General features: G+C 41.1%; 1 protein-coding gene across 14 annotated transcripts in view; it reads right to left on the reverse strand.

Moving 5' to 3' along the window:
- BLTP1 (bridge-like lipid transfer protein family member 1) overlaps positions 1 to 27,500 on the reverse strand; it is a 214,038-nt gene that overhangs the window by 95,344 nt on the left and 91,194 nt on the right. For all 14 annotated transcript variants that reach the window (XM_075615910.1, XM_075615968.1, XM_075615957.1 and 11 more), the window contains exons 20-29: positions 26,181 to 26,408; positions 20,875 to 21,012; positions 17,485 to 17,661; positions 16,791 to 16,919; positions 13,631 to 13,750; positions 12,071 to 12,351; positions 11,294 to 11,544; positions 10,484 to 10,739; positions 8,662 to 9,502; positions 2,850 to 2,920 (exon numbers count right to left, since the gene is read on the reverse strand). In XM_075615910.1, the coding sequence (XP_075472025.1) occupies positions 2,850 to 2,920; positions 8,662 to 9,502; positions 10,484 to 10,739; positions 11,294 to 11,544; positions 12,071 to 12,351; positions 13,631 to 13,750; positions 16,791 to 16,919; positions 17,485 to 17,661; positions 20,875 to 21,012; positions 26,181 to 26,408 (2,492 nt within the window). The remainder of the gene's footprint in view (positions 1 to 2,849; positions 2,921 to 8,661; positions 9,503 to 10,483; positions 10,740 to 11,293; positions 11,545 to 12,070; positions 12,352 to 13,630; positions 13,751 to 16,790; positions 16,920 to 17,484; positions 17,662 to 20,874; positions 21,013 to 26,180; positions 26,409 to 27,500) is intronic.

Below are 27,500 nucleotides of genomic sequence, written 5' to 3' on the forward strand. Positions count from 1 at the left end.
CAGCATTTGTCAGACGTGAAATAGAATTTAAATCTTTCGAGACAAGTCTTAGAATTCACTGATTCATTACAGCAGCCCTGTCAGAGTCTGACCCGCCTATAATGCGTCCCATTGCAGCACTGTACTGTAGATTAGCTTTTTTAAGACTATTTAAAGGACTATTTAAAAGAGAAACATTTTTTTTTTTAATTTAGCCTTTCTATCAACATCTCAGAATTTGTATGGTGATTTGTCCTTTTCATTTGTATGCTATAGCAACTCAAGGGTATCTTCTCAAAAATATAAACACTTAAAAACTTTTAGAAAAGGGAAACAATTCCTCTAGCAGAATTAAGGCTGTTTGTTCCAATATTCATTATATTACTACAACCAAAAAAAAAACCATTATAGAAGGATTGTACTGTATTTTTACTTTAATGTCATATTTAAGCATCTCCTTAGCAGAAACATATCCCTAAGGGCAAAATAGAACCCTACATTTGTCTAATACTAAAATGCAAGGCATGAAATGATCAAATACAGTATTTGTCCTATGACACAGCGTTAATAGACTCCGATAAGTACTAGGAAATGAATGAAAGGTGTAATGAACAGAAAGCAGTTTCATATAGCCACATGAAATATGTATAAAGTGTATATAAATATGTATAAAATGAAATGAAATAAAACACATGCAATGAAAAGATATTGCAGTTAAAAATGTGCACTAAATCATATTCAAGCATCTCTTGACAGCCAGCTGAACGCTTGTATTTTCTTTTAAAGCCACTGTAATAAGCAAGTTGTCCTTATGCATATGCATCTGCATTAAGTATTTGTCTAACAAACCACTTGCAAATAAGTTCTCTTTAGCACAAAAACTAGACAATTTGTATTATTTCAGAATTCACTGGGATGATAAAGACCAGCCTTGAAAATCTATCTGTGGATCTCTAACCATTTTCCCATTAAAAGGACCTCTCTTTAGTACAAGAATTAATCTGTGTCACCACAGAGACAGCAGTGAAATAAATAGTATATATATCAGAGAGAACAAGAAATTGCAAAATAGAGGGGAAGCATACCTGTCAAAAAGACAAAACAGTACAAGACAAATGTGTTCAACACAGTGATTTGAGCTGCATAACTCAAAAATAGCTTTGTTTCCCCCTTAGCACTGTTACAAAGTGCTGCCATTTCCGCTCTTTTAAGATACTGAGTAACCACAAGCAGGTTTGTAGGGAGGGATTGAAATGGGCATAATGGATTGGCATACAAAGGCATGAAGCAAATTTAGAAAGATAAATACCAATAACTCCTTTGTGAATTTTGGAAAGGGGAAAGAAAGGATGATCCTTCGGGGGACAAGGATACATCATAATGTGAACTAAACGCAATTCAGTTTGAAAAAATATTCCTGCTCCTATAAAGGATATATATAAACAACAACTGTACATTGGAAATGCCTGAAAAAATGGTATCTATCATTTTAGTTTGTAAGCATTTCATGTCGCCGTCTGAAGCAAACCAGTGTACTTCTTTTTTACATGAAAATACAAAATGTGATCAATAGAATGGGACATGTATGAACGCATAACAAAGGCAGATCTCCCCCTCTGAGTCCGTATAGAGTATAACACATGAAATACATGTAAAAGTTGGGGTAAGTATTACTGTACATAATACATACATGATATGTAGCTTCCTCTTGGTTGGCTACTATGAGTTTAAAGGGTTAAGTGGTTAGAGGTGTTAAACTGTGTAGAATCACCAGGTTCAGCCCCTCCCAGTTCACCTAACCACCAGTGATGTCATCATGGGGAGTATGATGACATCCCCTTATTCTAGGAGTTCTTCAGAGTGCATGTATATGTTCCTGCCTGTACTCCAAACTCTCATTAGGGAACATATCTTGTCTTCCTTCAGATAAGCAGAGTTACCACACTTAATACGTAGGTACTCAATGACCGCGTCTCTGAGCCAGGTGTCTCTCTGATCCTCAATCTCCTGCATGATTGGCTCTGGTACATACTGGAACTGATACCCATGAGACTTGTTAAGTGAAGTTCTCATGTGTGTCTTGTAAATAATGTAGGTGTTTGTCTGCAGCTAGCTATGTCATCTTCCATTTTATTAACGTGCCCTTTCCAAAGTAAGTGCCTGTTGAGAGGATCAGGAAGTTCAAGATATGGAACATATTTCTCAAAGGGTTACTAGCTCAGAAACCTGGATATATGTCAGACCAGCCAACACGGAGGGCTCCGGTGCATTAGTGAATTCACTCAGGATACTTCTAGCCAATCTCTTTTCTACTAACATGCAAGATAAGTACCTCCTCTGGGTAGGTCTGAGATCTTCCAGAGTAGGATTCCCCAAACTCTTCTAATTCTGGATTTGTATTGTGTTTCATCTCATTTATATCTATACTGTATGTTTGATGTTTTTGCTGGACTGTGTTCAATAAATACGCATCTGTTTTATTAAAGTTCCTTACGCCCATTTTCTATTCCCACTTTCATACACGCCCAGCAAGAAACAACCCAGTACCATCTATTTGGCCTGAGAGACTGAGTATTCATATTGTCAACAAGTATTCCATTGTGACCTTTGGAACCAGGGTTACAGATAATTGTATGCAATCATTTATTTGCCTCCTATTATCATGTGTCTTGTTTTTATGGGTCAAATACATTACCAGATGTTTAGAGACAGTATACAAAATAAGTGCCACTATGCATGGTATTAAATGGTCATAAAGTTTCAGAAAATAATGAGATGTTATACTGTATGTTTTTTTTAGACTAGAAGACAATTGTACGTTAGTCTCTGCACCTTAACATGAAGATAGGATTTCTATACCAGAGACTCACCTGCACGATGAACCCATAAGTTGCATCCCCCGGTCTAGTAAGGCATTAGCTGAAAGACCTTGTTTCACAACCTTAGGATAAAAGAAACGGGAATAATTACTTGTCATGTGTTCTTCTCCGCAGACAGGATCAGGATATTTTTCCTTTTTGTTGTGGTATGTAACAACACATCTTAAGCTATGCACTGAGCACAACTCATACAGTGCATCAAATAATTATTTCTTAAATAAGTGTGCTAAACTTATTTAATAAATAATAATTATATGGATTTTACCAATTGAACCTAAACAATTTCCTATAATAGTAAGGCTTTATTCCATAACCACATGATAATAGAAATAAAATTGACCACAGGAATTGTGCTGTGCTTTTTATTTTCCTCCTCATACTCATCAGAAAGATCTGAAAAGGGCAACCATTCATAGAGTTCTATAATTCCACCAACAAATAAGAAGTCAATGTAGTTAGCATCCATTGCCACACACAAACTTCTGTGGATGTATCAATTTATATAAAAATAGGTGAACCAGACACAAGAAAGTCAATAAATGAAAATATGAGGTTACTTCAGCAAACTTGCCAAGAAAAACAGGTATTTTATTACTACCCTATTTCCTCAATTCTAAGACGCACCTTTTTTTTAATTTTCACGTCTGAAATTGGGGTGCGTCTTAGAATCGATGTATTAAAAAAAGTGTCTACAGTACTATCCCGCTCTTTTCACTTAACATGTTTCAGGAGAGGTCCCACGTCTGCAGACGGTTGAAGATGGACAGCGGGCGGGAGTCTGGTGGCGGCTGCAGGACAGGTCCCAAGTCTGCAGGTGAATGAAGATAAGAAGACAGCGGGCGTGCGGTGGTGGAGGTGGCTAATAGATCATAATAGCAGGAGCAGAGCGGCATCGGGGAACGGCTTGGGAGGTGCACACTAACACCGGAAGTTGACCGGTGTCTGACTTCCGGTTACAGTGTGCACCTCCCAAGCCATTCCCCCTATGCCGCTCTGCTCCTGCTCAGCTCTCCTGCTGCTGCACACCACCGCACGCCCGGTGTCTTGTTATCTTCATTCACCTGCCGATTTTTGACCGGTCATGCTGCTGCACACACACCCGCTGTCCATCTTGAAACATCTGCAGACGTGGGTCCTCTCCTGCCGCTGCCGCCCGCTTCATCCTCCGCTGACATGGGACCTCTCCTGAAACATGGTAAGTGAAAAAGTAATTTTCCTCGATTGTAAGGGCCAAATCGATGGTGCGTCTTACAATCGACGGCGTCTTACAATCGAGGAAATACGGTAACCAATCTAGTGCCAGTCTCTCTGTGGCAGTATCCCACACAAAAAGAAAGCCGTGAAGAGTTTTGTTTGGGCAATGTCTAAACCACCCTTCCTCACATAAGCCATGGAAATGAACTCACAAAATTAGTAAAGTACAGTATTATACTGTATATGATGGATAATGATTTTTGTGCATGAACAATATTGTTTAATATCAAAATTAGTGTTAACTTATCCAATCACCATTAAATTGTTTCCCAGTTTGAGTGTTCCCCCATTTTCTGTACCCAACAAAATGCAAACAGTATACAGGCATACCCCGCATTAACTTACGCAATGGGTCCAGAGCATGCATATAAAGTGAAAATGTACTTAAAGTGAAACACTACCTTATTCCCACTTAGCGATGCATGTACTGAACTGCAATCGTCATATACTTGCATAACTGATGTAAATAATGCATTTGTAACAGGCTCCATAGTCTCACCGCTTGCGCACAGTTTCGGTACAGGTAGGGAGCCGGTATTGCTGTTCAGGACGTGCTGACAGGCGCGTGCGCGAGCTGCTGTTTGCCTATTGGACGATATGTCCTTACTCGCGAGTGTACTTAAAGTGAGTGTCCTTAAAGCGGGGTATGCCTGTATACATTTATAAGAGAAAAAAAAGAGAAAAGTTTCCACCAACACTTTTACAATGGGACCAAGCTTAAAGCTGCAGTTGTCTTTTAAAAAAAAAAAAAATTTAATTTATTTTTTTAATTCAATAGTTTTATGTGTGCAATCTCTAATTACCTAAAGAACTGTATAGCTGCCGGTCAATTCGTTCTCCATGTATTGATTGGCGAAATCTTTAGATATGGGATATGTTTTTCCTCTGCTTCTGTCACTCAGTGGAAGCTCATGAATATTCATGAGCACTCCTGCACTGACATGTGCTAGAGGGAGGGCAGGGCTGACAAAGGGGTGTGCCAGGGCTTGTGACACGACATGAAGGGGCAGTGCCTTAGTAAATGGTTGTTAAAATAGAATACAAGAAAATTGGTCTTTCAAAGATGTTTTTTTTAAAACAGAAAATGCTAAAAGTATTTTTTCTTACTACAGAACTGATTTATTAAAAAAACAACACACATGCAGGATATTGACTAAAGTGCAACTTTAATCAAAGCAGATTTTTTTTATTTCTTTATTTTTTTTTAAGTGAGCTTTCCAGTCAGCATAAGGATGTTTTCATCCATAAGAAAAAAGGGGGGTAGGGATTGATCAACTTAATGCCGTACTAGTAGACTAAGGTATGATTAACAAAAGTGAAAATTAGTGGGTGCAGACTGTGGACTGCATGTGAATCAGTTCTGCGCTTGCCTGACGAAGTCGTCAAGCACCGACAAAATGCGTAGAACTGTGACATCATCGCGCAAGCACGTAGTGTGCGTGGTGTTCCGCTGCTAACTAAGGGACTCCTCTATACTGAGATTGCCTCTGGCACCTCGTGTTGATCAGCTGCAAGAGGTGAGACCGTTACCATCTCCCACTGTGCCTGCTCTTACTGTGACTCTGTCTGCGGTAATATCTGCTGTGTGTGAGCGTTCCAGCAGCAGGTCTAAAGGCAACTGGCTTTCAGTGGGTATACATAAAGGTCTCCCCCATCCATCTCAGCTGATCTGTACCAGGAGTCTGTGTGTAAAGATACCTTTACGTGAATTTTACTCTTTATGTCTTGTAAGTGTGTATTATCTACCTTACTTTTATTTAATTAAATTTTATTTCATCTGCATCATACGATAACGCACTAGGGGAGTGCGCTTTTTTCCTATACAGTACTGGTTTGGGAGTGATTCTCCCATGGATGAGCAGCCCCCCTCCTACAATTGGATTGGATCTGGCTATTGGGAATCTTTCCCCTTTGTTTTTCTAATGAATACCCCTTTTTCACTGGACTTGTGTTTGATGGACTGAACCTCTGGGATTTGTACTTGGTACTTAGAGATAAGTGTATTAGTGCATGACCTGTATGTGTTAGCGCTGCTTTGTGTATGTATGTACATACATACATATATATATATATATATATATATATATATATATATATATATATAGTCGCAGCTCCTATATGGAGTGTCCTCTACCTTCACTAGGGTTATGGACTGCTGATTTCCAACTATTTAACACATTAGCTATACCCCTTATTAGTACACTACATGATTGCACCATCTATTTGCTTCATGTTTAGTTTTCACCATATTATTATTATAGCTGACACTGTCTCCGGTTTTGATGGTTATTATACCTCTACATACTTACTGTATTCAGCCTTATATCTCCCCCATCTGTCACTTTCTTCTGTCTGACGTTATTATAGAAGGGAGGTTCTGGCCTATTTGCCTCACTCAATTACTTTTTAATTACTGTTTAACACACATTCAGTGATATATGTTTTAAGATTACACTTTATTAAAAGCCATCTTATACTATATTAGTGAAAGCACTGTATGCCTTCACTAATGGAAGGTATCCATTCCCTAGGGGAAATGTGTCCCTAGGGGAAATCTCATTGGTCCCTTGGCCCGCCCACCCCCGCACACCTCTCATTGGCCTGAAGCGGAGTGACGGGCCAAAGGACACACACACACACACACACACACACATCTCCCCCCCAAAAAATAAGTACAACAGCCCCCCCCTCTCACCCCTGTGGACTTGCCCCCCCCCCCCAACTGTCACCCCTCTGGACCTCCTCAACGGCTGGCCGCCCTTGACCACCCACCCTCTCACCCCTTCTCCCTTCCCGGCGCTGGCCTGCAACAACAGAGCCACCCCCTATCACCATTACGGCCCCTTTGCTACGCCCTTACCCCACGCGGCACTTTCCGCCGCGGATCCTCTAAAACGAGCACGCTGCCGGCGGGGATGGGTGGTTTCGGGGAGCAGAGGGGTCTGGCGGCCAGAAGGGGTCTAGCACTCAAGCTCCTCGCTTCGGGTCCGGCGGCCGAGCACGGTAGGCGGAGGTACAGCCACTGGTGTGCCACGTGGTGCTCCCGCAGGAGGAGCACAGGCACTTGCGTGCTCCCAGCGTTAGGCCCGCCCGGTCCTGAGGCGGGAAGTGGAGCGGCCAGCCATGCGGACACCCCCCTCCCCCAACAACACCCTCTATCAGCACACGTACCCCACATCGCCGCCTCCAGACAGCAGAAACAGAACACTATCACCACCCCTCCTGCCACCACTCTGCGGGACCTCACAAACAGCCCGCTCACCCCCCCTCCCCTCTTTTTCTCCCCCCCCCTCCCCTCGCTTTCTCCGTGCCCCTCCCCTCTCCCCTCTCTCTCCCCCCCCCCTCCCCTCTCTCTTTCTCCCCCCCCCTCCCCTCTCTTTCTCCCCCCCCCCTCCCCTCTCTTTCTCCCCCCCCCCTCCCCTCTCTTTCTCCCCCCATCCCCTCCCCTCTCTTTCTCCCCCCATCCCCTCCCCTCTCTTTCTCCCCCCATCCCCTCCCCTCTCTTTCTCCCCCCATCCCCTCCCCTCTCTTTCTCCCCCCATCCCCTCTCCTCTCTTTCTCCCCCCATCCCCTCTCCTCTCTTTCTCCCCCCCCTCCCCTCTCTTTCTCCCCCCCCTCCCCTCTCTTTCTCCCCCCCCTCCCTTTCTCCCATCCCCTCCCCTCTCTTTCTCCCCCCCCATCCCCTCCCCTCTCTTTCCCCCCCCTCCCCTCTCTTTCTTCCCCCCCTCCCCTCTCTTTCTTCCCCCCTCCCCTCCTCCCCTCTCTCCCCCCCCTCCCCTCTCTTTCCCCCCCCTCTCCCCTCTCTTTCTTCTCCCCCCCCTCCCCTCTCTTTCCCCCCCCTCCCCTCTCTTTCTTCACCCCCCTCCCCTCTCTTTCTTCCCCCCCTCCCCTCTCTTTCTCCCCCCCCTCCCCTCTCTTTCTCCCCCCCCCTCCCCTCTCTTTCCCCCCCCTCCCCTCTCTTCTCCCCCCCCTCCCCTCTCTTCTCCCCCCCCTCCCCTCTCTTTCTTTCCCCCCCTCCCCTCTCTTTCTTTCCCCCCCTCCCCTCTCTTTCCCCCCCTCCCCTCTCTTTCCCCCCCCTCCCCTCTCTTCCCCCCCTCCCTCTCTTTCCCCCCCCTCCCCTCTCTTCCCCCCCCTCCCTCTCTTTCCCCCCCCTCCCTCTCTTCCCCCCCCTCCCTCCCCTCTCTTTCCCCCTCCCTCCCCTCTCTTCCCCCCCCCCTCCCCAACCCACCTCATTTCCCCCCACACCAACCCACCTCTTCCCCCCCACACCAACCCACCTCTTCTCCCCCCCACACCAACCCACCTCTTCTCCCCCCAAAACACCCCACCTCTTCTCCCCCCCACACCACACCACCTCTTCTCCCCCCCACACCACCCCACCTCACAATTTTTGAACAACAACTACATCATATAATTTCACGCATTTACATCCCGGGCAACGCCGGGTATATCAGCTAGTATTTTATAAATGTTGTGGTGTGCAATTAAGTGAATCTCTTCAGCTTTCACGATCTAGTGTTCTCATTCATTTTGCCGTTTTCATCCATACCTTGAAAGTTGGGACACAGAGCTGTTCATACGTAGTTGAGCTTTCTTCACTGGTTGGAGTGTCCAGGTCTAGAGGGCGATGCAGGGAAGATTTTGAAGTCCTTTTGTTTGTTGGGTGTTTTACTGACCAGTTGAACACCTGGAACTGGTTAAGGTAGTTCTGATAACAGGACATTACTGGCTGTTGAGTGATTTGTTCGTTATCTGCAGGTTTCTCAGCTTCCATTGCATACACATGTTCCGAAGATTCCTCCTCCCCACCTAGAGCGGAGACAAAGGAGGCTTGGGAAGCATGAGTTCGGATTGGCAAGGTCCTTGTGTCTAACCGAGTTTCCCCTTGGGCAGTAGCAGTCAAAGGACCTTCCACACTGTGATAGATGGAACCTCTGCTGTAATCAATTTTCTGAGTTTGCTTTTTTCTCCTTTTTCTCCCTGGATATGTTCCTGGACCTTCGTCACTGCTAATTGGTTCAAACTCCTCCGTTGCAGAAAAGTAAGCTTCACTGTCTGCCATAGACATGCTAGAGTCCATTGAGCGGTATTGGTGGAATGAGGTTGAATCTGCCGATGGAGTGTATGGAAAAGAGCCAAAGCTCCTCCTCTGTTTTGGAGAATCAAGGACATTCTCATCACTGCGGGAGACATCACTAGTGAACTGAACCCCAACAGGACCAGGTTGCTTGTCCCCATAGAAAGCAGCAGAGAGACTCTTTGTGCTCCCAAGACGGATGGAGCAGACAGATGCCTGACGCTTCAGAGGAGATCGGACAGGTGTATGGACTACAGATCTGTCCTGAGAGTTTGGGGAAACAGGACTGCTTTCTGAAGCTTTGACTGGAACACTAAAATAAGAGAAAAAGAAGTAAGTTCTCCTACAAAGCTGAATTACATTTTTTTTTTAAAACTAAGCATTCTATCTTGGATCATCATTTACTATGTTCCCAAGTCATTCAGACACTGAGTACCAGTGAAAAGTTTAACGGAGAATCATAAAAACAATCCATGCTAGATAACATTTTTTTTGTTTAACTTGGAAATGGAAAGACATTCCTGGAACCAGCTCTCCAAAAACAAATGTGACCACGCCTAGAGAAATCCTCAGATTTCATGGTAAATCCTCTAGGTTTTAAATATTATTTCAATTTTTTTTATTGTTTGACAAAGAATATTTTTTTGCACAGAATGTTTTATATATCTGTTTGCTACAGATATGAAACAATAACATTGTGATTTGTGTTTGGCACTTGACTCCTGGAGTATTAGACGATACATCGTTTATTTGGACTTACTGCAACTGGACTAACTACTACTTCGTACGCGACTACTGAAATAACCACTCACCTTTGACCCGCTTACCAAAATATCAATACACCGTTCAAAATGTTGTGCAATTCAAATTTGCAAACTGGGCTTAAAGAGAGTCCAGGAATACCTTGTTGGGTACATCATGAGCCAGACACTGTCTTGGTACACACCCTTAGGTGAATACTCTACAATGTGCTAATGGTGATGGAACAGGAATACAGAAAGTTTTCGTTTGTTTCTTCCCTGCATTAGAAGACTGTACTAGTGTATACAACCTTATTTTGTTGCGACACATGAAAGGAACATTAATTTCATACTAGGAAAGAGAAAGAAAATGCAAAACCCTATTCTACTTTACATAAATAAATATAAGACTTGACAACTGAATCCTGAGATAGTAGCTTTAGTGTCATTAGATATTACCAATATGAGAGCTGAAAAGCCATATACAGCAATGAAATATAATAGCACGCTGAATTACTCTATTTATGATTTAAAATACAGTGTAAAACACTTGCCTTCCGTGAGCTTCCTCTGATTTTGCTCTGGGTGGATATTCTATTTGTCCTAGGCTTATTTCAATGACAGAAGTAGGGCTGTCTTTTTCTTCAGCCAGCAAGGGAAGTGCAGCACTGCTACTGCTATTCTCTTCAGAAGATGATGAGCTGTTAGAACGTAATGGGACTTGAACGCTCAGATGTTGGGGTTTTCTCTCAATGTCTATTACTACAGATCTTGTGTCCCAGTCTTTCCTTCTGCTGCCATGAGTCTTACCTTAAAAAAAACACAGCATGTACAGTAAACCAGAAGGGTAGGAAAATGCAAATGTTATATTTGGCTTATGAAAAATGCTAATTAAATCATGACATTACATTCAGCAAATATGGAAAGCGAAGGAAAATATAGGCCTAAAAGCAAAACTACCCTTTTAGTATCTTTTAGGTAAACAGAAAAAGCGGAGTGACTTACCAGCTGGTTACGGAGTTGTTTCCGCTCTATGTCAGAATTCTGCATACAACTCGAATATTATAGAAAAGCTAACATTTAAGGGTCTTACGAGCTATAGTTAAAAATTATTATTAATTGTCCATGTGCATTATTAAAAAAAAACAGTGTCGTTTTCTATACACTGAAGCACCTAGAGAATGTATGTTACATTGCTGTTGCTTCACAAAATAAATTAGGCTGCTGTTATTTTTCTTATTCTGTTTAATGTCTACAGTGGTTAAACACGGTTATTTGGTGTTTAAGGCGGGATGAATCTTAATAGTAACTTGGGATTGGAGCAGGGTTATGGTAGAACAGCAATGTTTCGAGATATAGCTTACCTTCGCTAACTTTTGCAACGTCTTTCGTTATAATCCACTCACTAGGCTGCAGCAAGGACTGCCCGTAAAACATTTCAGACTCCACACTCGTGTTCGAGATTACCGAGCTGCTTGACGGAGTCAGGTCTTCCAGTTTGAAAAAGTCCAGCCCTGTGGATGTGCCACCAAAGAACCTGCAGCCTCCCAGGCAGCCACACTTATTCTTGCTTCTCTTGTTTTTCACCGTTTCATCAGGCCACAAGAACCACAGCCTGTCAAGCACAGAAAGCATCGCATGCAAATGAAACTCTGCATTGCCAAAGTATGTTATTGGTGTATTAGCATGCAACCAAATATAACTTGATTGTGTATTAAATTGGTTCAAGAAATAAATAAAGATTTCGGCACAACGGTCTTCATGTGCAGATTCATTCTCTTTTAGGAGAGAGTCTTTATTATTGGCAATTGCTCCAATAGAGGAAGATGCCAAAGTTCCACAGAAATGTCATTTCTGAAGGCTGCAGTTTACCGGTTTCAAGCTGAAACCATGTGATGCAATCACAATTAGAGACTGCAGAGATCATGCTTACCGATTGGCTTGAAAGCATCCTGTATTTCTCAGTGAAACTGGTGCAAAAAATAATAATTGTATATTCTATAGGTCAGGGATTGATTGTACCAGCACTGATCTACAGGGTTCAACATGGGGTAGCCTAGATGTGCTCTTAAGAATATAAATATGCTTTGAGAGTTCTAAGCAAGTGTACAATGTCATGGTCTGTAGCTTCCGTCGCTCACCTTTTGGTCCGGCTGTCATGTGTTTCTAAAAACAGCCTTTGGACCTCGTGTTTGGAAGAATGGTCGGCAGCCAGCGCTATATCTGCAGTAATGAGCCCTAAAATGACAGAGCCCGTTTCTAGCCAGTAGGCCCGCCGCAAAACTGCAGGCTGCAGTCCCAATCTGCCGCTGTCCAGCTGCTCAATGTACTGTCTCAGCTGTAGATCCTGAACAGCTGCACTAATGCCCTCACCCACAGATTGGTTATGGAGGTTACAATTTGCAAGGCGTATAGCACCCATCTGTAAATAAATATATAAAGAAATGTTACCATTACAGTGACGACGCAATGTGCACTGAGCAAGTGACAAGTTATAAATGCATGCACAGTATTAAAATATAAGAAATCTTTAAAGGTATCTATAATTACATAACAGTAAATCTGTGGCACTTCTACATATAACTGGTTTCTAATCTGGCTGTTTTGGAAAAATACTTGAAGAGCCCTACTTTACTGGCTAAAAAAGTGGGGCAATACTGTAGTAAACAAACAGCACCAATTGTATCAAAGAAAATGGTTTTATTGCTTATGGAGTTACATTCTGTGCAGAGCCTATTATTTATTGCTGTGTTTTATTTGGCAATGCGGACCTAGCATCTAAACTTTTGATGCGGCTCATCTGCATTTCCCTCTTAATAAGCTGTTCCAGCTCGGGTGTACTCAAGGGCTCTGACCCCTATTGACCTGATATAACCCTAGCACTCACTCAGAGCTGACTCAACTTATAAAGACCAGCTACATAGATTCTACAGACCACCTGTTTTAATATGGTTATAGTGATTACTCACCGTATTTTGTTCAAGTGTACCGTTTATGTCATTTATTGATATTAGTATACATACTTTTAAGATCATTACATGAGGGTAACTATAACCTTCATTTACTTATTGCCATTAGGTTTGGACATTCTACTGTCTACTAGCCACGGCTACTGGTTTTATCATTAACCAGGAGAACATTAACCCCCATGATATTGTGGCTTATCACTATCTAGATTTATCATCCCAATTATATTTTTGGGGGACTCATTCTGGATCTGGACACTTAGGTGCACTTCCAATCAGTTTGCTTTTATTGCCTCTATTATCCCCCCCCCTTTTTTTTTAATTAAAGTATCTGAAATCAGGTGACCAAACTGCACCTTGGAAATTTCTAAACCTTCCAGTTAAGAGCGTTCATGTTTCTGTCATTTTAATTGGCACCCAAATCAATGACAGCATAAAGCATATACAAAACATGCTACTTTTCAAGTCAAATATGTATGTATTAGACACCTCAGGAGAAAATACTCTGGGCTCTGGAAAGTTTGGGTGAAATCTGGTCAGCATTATTACTGTAGAGGACAGCACAAAAATGTGCATGTAGCATGTGGAGGAAAATCTTCTGACTTTTCGCTGCTGCTGTTTTCAGCCCGTACTAATCAGCGGTTAAAAACATTTCAAGCTTTGTAAAATGCTAGGTGGATTTTATTGCTACATTGATTTATTGAAATGCTTATGTCACTTTTATTAATTGCTCACTTTAATGTTTGTAGCACAGCCGTGTTCCACAATGTAAATATCTGCTCCATCGGCTGCCAAACGAGTCATTCTGTATTTCAGATCATCCGCAGTGAGGCATGGTCCTGGATAACAGCTCAGCTTCGCAGTGAAAGGAAGGAAAGCAGGTGGGTAAATAAGCAATGAAGCTGACCCCAACACAATGATCACAGAACACTTTTTGTTTTTGTTTTTTTAACAAGATATTCCAAAATAGTTGACCTGAATGACAACTTGCCACATCAGTTACATTGGATTGATTTAGCAAATCCCTTTCACAAGTCGAGAAAAAAAAAAACGACTGATTTTACAAATAAGGTTTTAGGATGCAGAAAGACAGTTAAAGTTTATTTTTTTACCTCTGGTGTTAATTATCTGTGACAAATTATGCAAAATGCTTTTTTGTTCTACAGTGGCAAGAAAAAGTTTGTGAAACCCTTAGGATTTTCACATATTTCAAACCGAAAATTTTATTAGATTTAATCTAAGTCCTAATGATAGATAAAGATAACCTGATCCAACAAATGACACAAACATGGTACTTTCAATAATGTATCAACAAATGATTCAACATTCAATATCCATGTGCAAAAAAGTATGTGAACTTTTAGATTCAGTGCCCCTTGAGCAGCAATGACTTCAACTAAGCATTTCCTGTAACTGCTGGTCAGTCTCTCACATCGGTTTTGAGGAATTTTGGCCCATTGCTCCTTACAGAACGGCTTCAACTCAGTGACATTTGAGGGCTTCCTTGCATGGTTAGCTTGCTTCAGGTCCTGCCTCATTTCGATGGGGTTTAGGTCCGGACATTGACTTGACCATTCTAAAACACAGAATTTCTTCTTCTGCAGCCATTCTTTTGTAGATCTGCTTGTATGTTTAGGATCATTTCTTGCTGCATGAGTTAGCTTCAGCTCACAGACGGATGGCCTGATATTCTCCTCTAGAATCTTCTGACAATGCAGAATTCATGGTTGCGTCAATGATGGCAAGCCATCCAGGTCCTGAGGCAGCCAAGCAGCCCTAAACCATCACACTGCCACCACCATGCTTGTCGGTTGGGATGAAGTTATTCTGTTCAAACACAGTGTTTAGTTTTCACCAAACATATCGTTTCTCATTGAGGCCAAAAAGTTTTACCTATGACCCGTCCATCCACAGAACATTGTTCCAGAAGTCTTGCGCATCATCTATGTGCTCTTTGCTGCCTGTCTGAAGTTCGCCAATTTTCTTTTTAGAGAGCAGTGGCTATCTCCTGGCTATCCTCCCATGAACACCATTCTGGTTCAGTCTTTTTCTGATAGTTGAGTCATGAACACTCACATTAGCCAAGGCGAGAGTGGCCTGTAGATCCTGGGATGTTAATCTGGGGTTCTTTGTGACTTTGTGTGTTGCTCCTGGCTAGTGACTGTGATCTTAAACGTTCTCCATTTGTAGACGGTCCTATTCCGCGCTTATAGTGCCGGAAACGGCGACGCAACGTCACCCGCAAACAAATGCATTGCCGCCGCTGCGTGTGCTTATAGTGCGCGCAACAGCGACAATGCGACGGAGCAACGTCGCCGTCAAGAAAACCGGTAGCCGGCAAAATTTGATTTTTCAAGGGCTGCCGCCTCATGTGACGGCCCTTGAACCAATCAAATGGCCGGAAACCCGAGACGCTACCGCCCGGCGAAATATAACTTTCGCCTGTGGCGATGGGTGACGTCACCCGACGTGTCACCATCGACGGCACTATTCGCGCGGCCTAACAGTGGATTGGTGGAGCAACAAATCCTTAGAAATAGATTTGTAACCTTTTCTAGACTGATGAGCATCAATAACTGCTCTCAGAAATGTATTTTGATCACAGCATGACTTGTTTCCACATACCAGTACGGTGAAGATCAAAATCAAAGTTTCTGATCTTTATATAGAGTGGGGCCTTCCAAACTCACACCTGAAGATCTACCCAACTATTTAAAAACCGGATTCTAATGATCCCCTTTCATTTCGCTAATAAAACCAGGGTTTCACTTACTTTTCCACATACCCCGACTCTTAATTACTCATTGTGTGTCTATTTCATACATCATTTTGTTTCAAAAGACATGGATTTAATCCAATTGGATATTTAAGAAGGGGATCATAGAAAACTATGGAATTTCCGTAATTATCATTGGGGTTCACAAACCTTTTTTCGCCACTGTACAAGAATTTTATATATTATATTTTATTATTTTGTTCAGTTTTACTTTGCCTACATCGCTTGTTTAAAATGTACATCTAACAAATGTTATATAGGTATTCCTGTTTAACGTAGTTGTTTTTCAGTAGTCCTTTCCTCCCTTCTTGTTTTGGGGTAGGTAGCCCTTTTGTTTTACACAACTTAAAATGTTATATTTTAATTTGCTTCGGTGCTCTTTAAATCCTGTCATACTCGGCTTGTTCAAAGTTGCTGAATCAGTAGAGTCGATTTCGCATTAACATAAAAATGTGCGTACGCGTTTACCAATGTCTACTGTATGTGCCTAGTCTGCTTCCTGAAAGGATGCCAGGTCCTATTATCAATACAGCAAACAGACCGTGTAATGAACATGGCAAAAGAGCGGAAGAATGAGCGCTCATCTATTATTAAATCTGTAGGAAGATAGAGAAAGTCTTAATAAGCTGCTGTTGATCATTGTCATTAAAGCTCTAGCGTCACGTGGGCCAATAGGAAGCCGCGCAGGAAGACATCACGACGTCCTGTTGGCCCGCAGGACACAGGAGCTTTGAAATGCAGCCCATGAACCCTTAGCTAGCCAGCCAGAGCGGTTACCGGCACCCCCTACAGAGGTATCTCCGAAAGCAGGGAGTCACCGGAGCTAAAATTAACAGGGTCCAGCTTCGGAAACCCCCTGCTTCAATCTCAAAAAAACAAAAAACAAAAACAGCTTGAATTGCCATTTTTACAGGTTTTATTTTTTTACTTCATGTCTTATATCATTTGCAAAATGGCAACATGCATCTTTAAGAACAGTTTCTCTAAACGTGGATGAAAATCTATGTAATTATGAGATTACAAAAATGTGCATGGGGTTTCTATTAATTTCAGAAAACTTCTGTGGCTTTGCTTCTGTTAAGAAGTTTAATTTAAAAAAAAAAAAAAAAAAAGCCTTACCTTCGAATCACAAATCCGCCGATCAATACCATGCTGGCATATTGTCACAGATTTCGGCTTCTCCAGCTGGAACTCATTACACGCAACGTGCAATGCAAAAGTCTGCCCCCAATCCAGCAGGCTCACCAGCTGCAGCAAGATAGGTCAATAACACCGTAAGGGCTTGAACAGTGTGATCAGAATTCAAGAGATTACAAAACTAAAAACATATTGGCCCCGCTGGACAATTAAATGGAGATTTATCCATGCTGCTATATAATCTACCCCCTCTGTTTGCCCACATTGTTTATTTTTTAACTAGGAATCTTTTGCCAGCTTAAACTAATTGGGATTCTGGATAGAAAGCCAGAGTAATAAAAAAGAGACTGCACTCCGTTAACTGGATGTGTCCATATATATTAGGAGCCACCATGTTTTATTACTCTTATTAACTCTTCACATGGCAAATGTTTAAATGAATAAAGTTCCATTCCATGGTAAATTAACTGATGGGAGTGGTGAAAGGCAATTTTAGAGCCCACAGGCTTGTTTTACATTATAAAAGATGTTTATTTAAAAATACAGATTTTCTATTAATGAACAGTAAAAATGTTTTGAAATGGCTTGCTCAATAACTATCAATGATATCCTTTTTGTGCCTTAAAATAAATACTTGACACATTTTAAAATATATCTATAGAAATAGTCATTTTACCTGAGGCACGGTGACCATGGCTGTAAGTGAGCCAGCCTGCATATCTATCAGCCACGCATATTCTAGGGTGTTTGTGCCTAGAGGCAAACCTTCAGCAGAAAACATGGCATGTGCACGCAACTGCAATCCAGACAGGCTGATATGCCCTTCTCGAAGCATCCCGTCCACTGCTGGCCGCTGCAAACAATCATTATGAAAAATTAGCAAGGGGCACCAGGCATTTACAGCACAGTTTCGTATCGTAGGATTCAATGGTCAGTTCTCACATTGGAAATAAACATTGGGCTTCGACCGCGGTCTGTACTAGGAGCTATACTCATAATATATTTATAAATTACCTACAGGATAACTCCAGCCGAAATCCAGCTGGAGACGCTGAAACAGGAAGGGGTAAAAAAGCAAATAAACTTGTCCAAAATTATAAAGTTGAAATTGGATAATAAGCCATACAAGGATCTTTCTAGACTAAAAAAAATGTGTACATGATGCTCAACATTAGTACATGTAAAGTAAAGCGCAATGGGGGAAACAAAATTCAGAATTGTGAACAACACTAATGGGATCTGGGTCATCTACTACGACTAAGGAAAGGGATGTTGGCATAATAGATCATTCAATTAAAATATCAGATCAATGAGCAGCAACACCAGTCAAGAACACAAATAAAATGTTAGGAACAATCAAGAAAGGTTTTGAAAATAAAACAGAAAATATAATAATGCCCTTGTATAAAAAACACTGTTTGCCACACATAGAATACAGTGTACAGTTCTGGTCACCTTATCTTAAAAAGTAAATAGAGCTGGAGAAACTAGAAACTCAGGGCATAAAGCAATCAATCTCTGGAATTCAATACCACTGGAAGTTATGATGGCAAACATTAAAAACTTTAAAAGAGCACTAAATGTAGTCATTGAGAGGAGTCCATATACTGTATGAATACGAACAGGATGGAAGTATCTTGAAAGGTGAAGTGAGTTACTGTATGCGTTCACCCTGAAGCTTCCAGTACATGCCACTGTAGAAGGCAGAAACTGGATTTTTGGACCATTTTGTCTGAACCAGTATTGACAGCCTGTATGTTCTTATGTTTGACCCTATATGATTGGTTCTGTATAAAAAATGTGTCATTTGCCATGTTTTGCTTGGCAATCAGCTCTCTAGACCAATCCCAACTAAGTATTTAATTGTGTTTTCTATTGCTCAAGGTATAGTCAGTGCAAGTGCCCACTACAAGTATGTAGGACACTTAAAACAGTGTGCTTCGCAATTTGAACTTTAACACATAAATCAGCACAGTAAAAACAAAACAACTTACATACCACTTCCAAACCCTTCCACACACAGACTGATTTTGTTGCAGACATTCAACCTGTTAATAATTCTAAAAGTACTCCGTCAAGGTGTTCAAGTTTGTAACCTACACTAGTGCTCCCCAGTGCATTGACACGTGTATGTGGCTCAGAAATAAGAAAATCATAAGACTTCTATTGTAGGCAAGCCAGAGAAACTTGCTGCTTTGCATTGCATCATATATTTGTATTTACAGTATCTTGATCCAGAGGTAGACAAAAAATATGCCAGTGAACCATTCTCCAATGATGTCTCATATGAGGAAAGCTTCCTTCCTGACTCCAAGAATGGCAATCAGATTTCTCCCTGATCAATACCCTTCCTATGTTTATTTATTTGGTATATCCCTGTACAGTAGAGGCAACTCTTATTCGAACAAAAACCAGTGGCAATTCCCCCCAAAAAACAGGAAACACCCAGGTACATTCTGAATACATGCCTTAAACTTTCCTTAAACTAGCCCCAGCATTTCTGCATTGATTAATGGCCTATCAGATTAACAGCGGGGGTCCCTGGCAGTCCCATTCAAACTGAATTGGATCCCTGCTGTGTTAATCCTATGGGTCGTTAGTCAATGCAGAAATGCCTTAAACATGCCTCAAACTAGCCCAGAACATACCCAGCACATACCCAGAATGTAACCCGGCTAGTTTACGGCAAATGTTAGAATAAACGTTGCCTCTACTGTATACTATTCCTTCATAAAAAGAGCACCAATCTTTTTTTTTAAAGATATATCTATTGTATCTGCCATTACAGTCTCCATGAGTAATGAATTCCACATTTTAATTGAAATTCAATTGTGGCACTTTTCTGTACTTTTTCAAGTTCCATTATGTCTTTATTTTATAGTGTTGTCCAAAACTGTACTCCATATTTAAGGTATGCTCTTACCAAGGATTAATACAAAATTATCAGCCGTACTCCGTTTCAGGCAAGATAATATCCTTTTTGCCTTTGCAGCAATTGCCTGGCATTGGGTACTATTGCCAAGTCTGCTGTCTGCAACCACTCCTAAATTCTTCTCCATTAATGATTGATCTAATTTTGTCCCATTTAATTTGTAAGTTGCATGTTTATTCTTGCTTACCAAATGTATAATCTTACATTTATCTGTATTAAACCACATCTGCCATTTACCTGCCCAAGTTTCCAGTTTATCCAAGTCTTCCTGTTGAGACATTACATCCTGCTCTCAATTTTACTACCTTACATAACTAAGTGTAATCAGAAAAATTGGTGACTTTGCTCTCTATGCCAACTTCAAGGTCTTTAATAAGCTAAAAAGCAGGCGTCCCAGTATCGATCCCCGAAGTATTCCACTCAACTTTAGCCTAACCTGAAAATGTTCCATTGATGACAACTCTGTCATATCTTCAACCAGTTTTCCATTCAGGTACAAATATTTTTACAGAGACCAATTCCTTTATTTTGTAGACCAACTTCTTGTATGGCACTGTACCAAAAGCTTTTGCAACATCAAAATAGGCCACATCAACTGCATTGTCCTGGTCTAAATTGCTACTTACTGCATCAAAAGAAACTAATAAGATTAGTGTGGCATGACCTATCCTTCATAAATCCATGCTGACCATTACTAAAAATGTTCTATCCATTAGGCAATCCTAAATATAATCCCTTGCTAAAACCGTCAAGTAGCTTCCCGACTATTGATGTCAGTCTTAAAGGTCTGAAATTCCCTCGTTGTGATCTAGCTCCCATTTTAAATATAGGCACCAAGCCTGCTTTACGGCAACCTTGTGCTACTGAGCCTCTGAAAATGGAGTCCTCCATTACTGACTTTGACTCCTTAATAAACATTGGGTGCATGCCATCGGCCAGGAGCTTTAATCCCTGCTATGTGGACTATGAGGAGAAAGTGCACGTAGATCATTCCATTTCCAAAACCAAAGAACATGCATTACATATCTAGAAAGTTAACAGTATTATCCAGCACCCTCAATTTCTCGTTTTTTTTTTTTAAAGCACATCAATAAAAATAAAACAGAAGAAGATTGGACACTGCCTCCAAAATACCTGATAGTTGTCATTTACGAATATGTATAGTGGAGATAGCACCAGCTGCAGGAATGTTTCTTTGTAACTTTTCTTCATCTCAAAGCAGAGCCTCTCCAGGAAAACAGTTGGACATTCTGGGCCATCAGTACCACAATGCTATAAGAGAGGGTATAAGAGGGGGAAACAAAAGGGTTTAATAAGAGCAATGTATAGAAGAGCATGTTGGAGAATATGTTGAGCAACTAATCCCATGCAAATATGTTCATAAATGTTTTATACAACTGGTTTGTGAAATGTTTGGCTACAACAATTCACTATTCCCATGTACGTTAATAACAGGAATTGTGACATAATATTACGTATTAACATGTTAATATGACAGTTATTTGTACATCACTATGGTTCACCTTTTTGTACTGCATTGTGATTTCTATTATTTTATATACATACATACATACCATACATACAGTGCAGAATAAATGAGTTTTTCCGTATTAGGTGATACCTTTTTTATTTGGACAAACAATTTATTTCATAGGACAAGCTTTCGAGAGTTCTCTCATCCTCAGGTCGGCAATACTGATTAACACAGGAATCTATGGCTAAAACAGTGATTGGGAGAGCGGGGGGGTGTCTCGAACCACAGAGATGTACTGTAGATAAGGTAGGATGAGAAAGTGTTTGAAGACATGGAAGCTTGACAAGGAACAGCATGGAGGGGGAAGGGGATGCTGTGGGGGGGGGGGGAGAGGTGTGGATAAGAAGAGAGGCAGGCAGGATGATTACAAACAATTGTGATAATGTGTGGGAAACCCCACATCCGCATTAAGTCGTTTTGGTTTTAAAGAGTCTTATCATTCTGAGTTCAAATGTTTTCTGTCCTTGGGTGTGTTTAAACATTCCATTGAGGATTTTTGAATCATTTATGGAATGATCTGGTTGTGAGAAATTATGTCCCACGGGTGAGCAGTAACTTCCTTCTTCATGGACACTGACCAAACTGATTACAAAGGAATCACATCTAAACAGCGACATCTACTTCAGAATGCAAGAGAAGGAACTGGATACCAAATGGCCTGAAGATCAAAAACCCACTTGCAACAATACGCAATTCACATTACGCTGAAAAACTCTGCAAACGCACCAGTGAGAAACAAACTGATCCATCAACTATATGGAAAAAAACAGGAATTAGAATGGCAAAAATGCACAATACGCCAAACCCTGCAATTGCAAAGCAGTGCAAATACCAACAAACTGCTAAAAGATATGCAAACTCTGCACAAGAGACTACAGAGGAACTTAATCAAGAAGAAACAGAAGAAACTACAACTCCCCTCTCAGTATGACTGCAGACCATGGACATAAACTTAAGGTATTTCAAACCAACAAAAAAGCAGGACACCTACTTACAACTAGAAACACCAACTGACTTTTCAAGACAGATACACACCCTCAACCCAGAAGAACACACAGCCTGCCAGGGAGTTATAAACCTGTCTGATTATAAACTCTCAAAACCTGAAACCTCAGTTCTCTCCAAGGGACTAACATTCTGTCACACCACCAAACTGGATCAAATCCAATTGTACTCAGACCTAGAAGAATTCTTCAGGAGACTACGACTGAAAGAATAATTCCACAAAAAAGAGAGCATTTCCACAAAACAGAGCACCCCCATAATGACGGAGCACAACAACAAGAAGAACACCTATTCCACACCACCAACAGGACGCAACGTCAAACTAGACGGTTACATGCAGAGCTTCAGATCGCGAGTTTCCTCACAAGCATAAGCACAGCAGAAAAAAACAATGTACAACCTATCCCCCATGGAGAGATCTGCAATCAAGGAACTGCGAAACAACCATAACACCACCATCAAACCAGCAAGCAAAAGAGGTGCAGTGGAGCTTATGAACACAAATAAATACATAGAACAAGATAATAGACAACTCATAGACAACACCTACTACAAGAAACTCACGCATGATCCAACCCAGGATATACAAAGCAACTCATGAATCTCATCAAGTCATTCCCTAACCACCTGCAACCACAATTGAAGCAATTAATACCTGACAACCCAGGAGTTGGGGCCTTTTACATGCTTCCCAAAATCCACTGACAAAGTTGAGACATTAGGAGGTCTGACGTAAACAGCATTAGGGTCTAAGAAGCCCTTTTGTTTGACTACTTTTGTCCGCCATTTTGTCTCGTCTTTGTAAGTCTTGTATGTCATCTTTTTATGTGAAGAAAAATCTGTGTGAATGTACGTGTGAACGAGAGTATGGAATGTTTTCGCTCCTAGCTGATGTTTATTGATCTTTCCTCATCCATCCAGCTCCAAATGAAAGTGTAAACTGGCCATATAATAATGAGAAGCCTCGTTAGGAGTCTAAGGTAAGTTCAGATTCTTACAGTGGAACTGTTTCTCATACTCATATGCCAGGTGGCAGAACAGAAAACATCACATCTAACCCCATAATGATTTTTAGCTTACGTACATTTATTCAGTATTGTTATGTATTACAAACTGACATCAGCTTTAGTATTGTTATGTATTACAAAATGATGTAATATTTAGTAATGCGCAAGCCCCCCATAAAGGGAGGGAGTTTTAGTTTTTAGGGTATAAATAAATGGCATACCATATTATCGGTGGCAGAGCTTTTTGTGTTGAAGCTGTCTCCTATGTGCACTTGATTTGAATAAATTCACGTGTTATTCTGTGACATAATAACCTAAGACTGTGTTTTTTATTTACGCTTTCCTCACCACAAACCAGGAAAAAAAACTATTATAACAGGTATGGATACACTCACTGAACAAATATCAGGCTTAGTGGAGAATATCCTCAAACCTTTAGTCAGAAGCACCAACAGCTTCATACAAGATACCACAGATTTTCTCAATAACCTTAACATCAACCAACTACCATCCAACACACTGCTAGTTACCATGGATGCATAATCCCTTTACAGCAACATCCCCCACAAGGATAGTGTTGAGGCATGCTTGCAATTCCTTAAAACATCCATCCTGGATCAGAAATAGAGCGCTGATGTAATTACCAACCTGATAGAATACATCCTCACACACAACTATTTCAGCTTCAACAAGAAATGTACCTACAACTAATTGGGACTGCAGTGGGTACCAAGATGGCCGCACAATATGCCAATCTTTTCATGGCAAATCTTGAACAAATATTCCTAACTACATGCCCCTACAAATACTACAGATACATTGATGGCCTGTTTATAATATGAACAGAGGGTGAAGGAAACCTAAAACAATTCCACGAGTCCCTGAACTCATTCCATCCATCAATTAAACTCAAATGGATTATTCTGTAAACCTAGTAAACTTTCTACATACAACAGTAACACTGAAAAATGGCAAACTACACACATCTGTATAAAAGAAATCAACAGACAGATGAAGTTACCTCCACAACTCCAGCTTCCATCCCACGCATACAAAAAAAGGTATCATAAACAGCCAGGCTATAAGATACCACTGCATATGCTCTGACACTGAAGATAGAAACAGGCATCTCACAACCCTTACTGAATCGTTCAGACAGAAGGGATACAAACCAAAGACTATTGCCAACACTATTACATCTGCACTAAAAGCCCCACGAGAACACCTGCTACAATACAGACAGAAAGAACCCACCACACGCATACCACTAGTAGTGGCCACATACAACCTTACCCTAGAGGGAATACGAAAAATAATCAAAGATCTGCAACCCATGCTGGCAGAGGATGTGACATTAAAATAAATCTTTCCCAAACCTCCCATTCTTGTGTTCCGGCAACCACCAAATCTCAAACAGAAATTAGTCAACAGAAAACTTCATAACAAACTTAAAGACACTGATAATGGAAGAAAACCGTGTAACAACACACGTTTCAAACTCTAAAAACATATATGCCAAGATCCCAAAGCCAGTCACAACCATGGAACACTCAATGTTAAAGGATCATACTGCTACACATCCAGGAATGTGGTGTATATGATTCAGTGCAACAAATGTTACCAAGGATGCTACATTGGGGAAACCAGCCACAAACTTCAAGGCAGAATGAATATGCACCGACACTATATACTCCACCACGAAGAAGGAAGATACTGCTCACCTGTGGGACCTCATTTCTCACAACCAGATCCTTCCATAAATTATTTAAAAATAAAAATCCTCAATGGAATATTTAAATGCACCCAAGAAAGGAAAACATTTGAACTCAGAATGATAAGACTGACACCAAAACAAAAGGACTTAATGCGGATATGGGGTTTTTCACACACTATCACAATTTTTTGTAATCATCCTGCCTGCCTCTCTTATCCACACCTCCCCCCCCCCCCACATCATCCCTTGCCCCTCCATGCTGTTCCTTGTCACCCTTTCATGTCTTCAAACACTTTCTCACCCTACCTTATCTACAGTACATCTCTGTGGTTTCCCCCCCCCCCCCCCTGCTCTCCCAAACACTGTTTTATCCATAAATTTCTGTGTTTAGTATTGCCGACCTGAGGAAGAGAGGAGAACTCTCGAAAGATTGTCCTATAACAAATTGTTAGTCCAAATAAAAAAAGTATCACCTAATACTGAAGAACTAATTTATTCTGCACTATCGCAACTGAACTAACACAGCTATTTCCGACACACACACTTTCCAGATCACTTTCAGGGTTTGCCAACATTACTCATCTTAATATTTGTTAATTTAGCCTTCTAAAAAAGCTAATTAAATTTGGTGTGTCGATTTCAACAGGTATCTTTACTCATAACAATACACAAGTATAGACAACTTTACGTTGAAACCATTTTATTAAATTCATATATATTTTACACAGCACTTTACATTCTACTATCATTTCCAAGCTCACATAATATAGTAATGAAAGCTTCAAAGGCATTTTTCGTCACAAAATCTTATTTGTTACATTTATTCCATACATTTTGTAAATCAGGAAGAAATCTAAGAAGAAATAATCAATGAAAGAGTAAGCCCCTTGCATATAATATTTAATCAATTACATTTCTTCAATTCCTAGACATTTTTATTGAAAAGTGTCTTCTTCCCTAGTTAGGCTACACTAATAGTGCCGGCGAGAGCGACGCGACGTCAGGATACGGTCGCTGGAAAAATCAAATTGAGATGACTACCAGCGATCGCGACCAAGCCGTCGCTCCGCACTTACTATACGCGCAAGCGGCAATGCATTTCTTTTAACGTGACGTCGCTGTCGCTGGCACTATAAGCGCAGCCTAAGTGTCAAGAAAAGATTCTGTTCTGTACACTTACCACTGGAAGCTTGGCGTGGATTTTATACAAGTTAACCAGAACAGTGATATCCCATGGACGCAGGGTAAGTGGGTGAACGGACTTGGTTGTTGGGTCATGGTCTTTCTTGTCGTTTTCCATTCCTACTGCAGTCCAGCCAGAGCTGGAAGACATGGACATTGATAGCACAGGACTGGAGATGACTTCTTCAAAATCTGTGTACATGTCATCTTCCCCAAAGTAATTTTCCTGTAAATAGTTGGAAAAAATTAAACATGAAGTACCAATGTTTTGATAGGTGCTCCATTGGGTGTAAACTTCTGCACACTAACAAGTATACATTTGAGTTATTAATTCCTTATTTTCGCACAATACATTTTTGGAAACGTTTTCCAACTTCTTCACAAACTTTAACTGAATAAATGTGACATCACTTATTTCAATCATCATATGCAGCACCCATCGACTTCACAGAATGTGATGGTACACAGAATGTTTTATTACCGCACTTCGGTGATAAATTACATTATTCATTTGGATCCAAATATATGAATTTCACCCAAAAATTATTTCCATGCCACAATAGAAATGTACATAACCACTGAAAAGCTTTTAAGCCAGAAATGTAATCAGCGATACAGACGTCAGAAGAACGGACGTGTATAGTAGATACGAGCTCCATATGCTGGTATCAAGGCTACTGATCGGCCTATAGGTACATGCCTTTTAAAGAGGTGCTACCTGGTTTAAATGGTCAAGAACTCAGAGGTCTTTCTCAACCCCTTTACTGTACATCTGCGTGGCCCAAAGACTGATGCCTGATGGGGATCCACAAAGAGCGGCTCCCCTCTGCACAGGACCAGCGTGCTAAGGGTTAACATTTGCCTGTACTTTGTGGAGCGTCAACCCCATCCACTGGAATGTTAAAAAGCCAAGAGGATAAAGAACTTTTCCAGGCTATGCACTTATTTAAACCAGGCTGTATTGAGAATCTGTGTAATGCGGCAGGCATACGCTTATAAGGGTCCATGTTAAAATGGTATTTGAAGCAAAAGGTGACACAGTGAGTGCTCATTTGCATGTAATTTCCCAGCATCCCTCGCTGCAGTGGAAGCATCGTATCCTAAGAGACAATGGTGAAAAGCAGGTGTGCCTAACCGTCTCGGACGTACGTGAATGTGCTCACAAGTAATATTTTTATTTGCGGCAAACTTTTTAAAACTTCAAACTTTTCACAAAAGATTATTTTTTTTCCCCTGTTCGAACGCAAAGGTTTGCCTAGTTTATGTAAAACAGAACAATAAATCGGAGGATGAGCTTTTTTGGGTTTTAGTCAGATTC

This window comes from Ascaphus truei, chromosome 1, assembly GCF_040206685.1.
Source record: "Ascaphus truei isolate aAscTru1 chromosome 1, aAscTru1.hap1, whole genome shotgun sequence".
NCBI classification, from domain to species: Eukaryota; Metazoa; Chordata; class Amphibia; order Anura; family Ascaphidae; genus Ascaphus; species Ascaphus truei.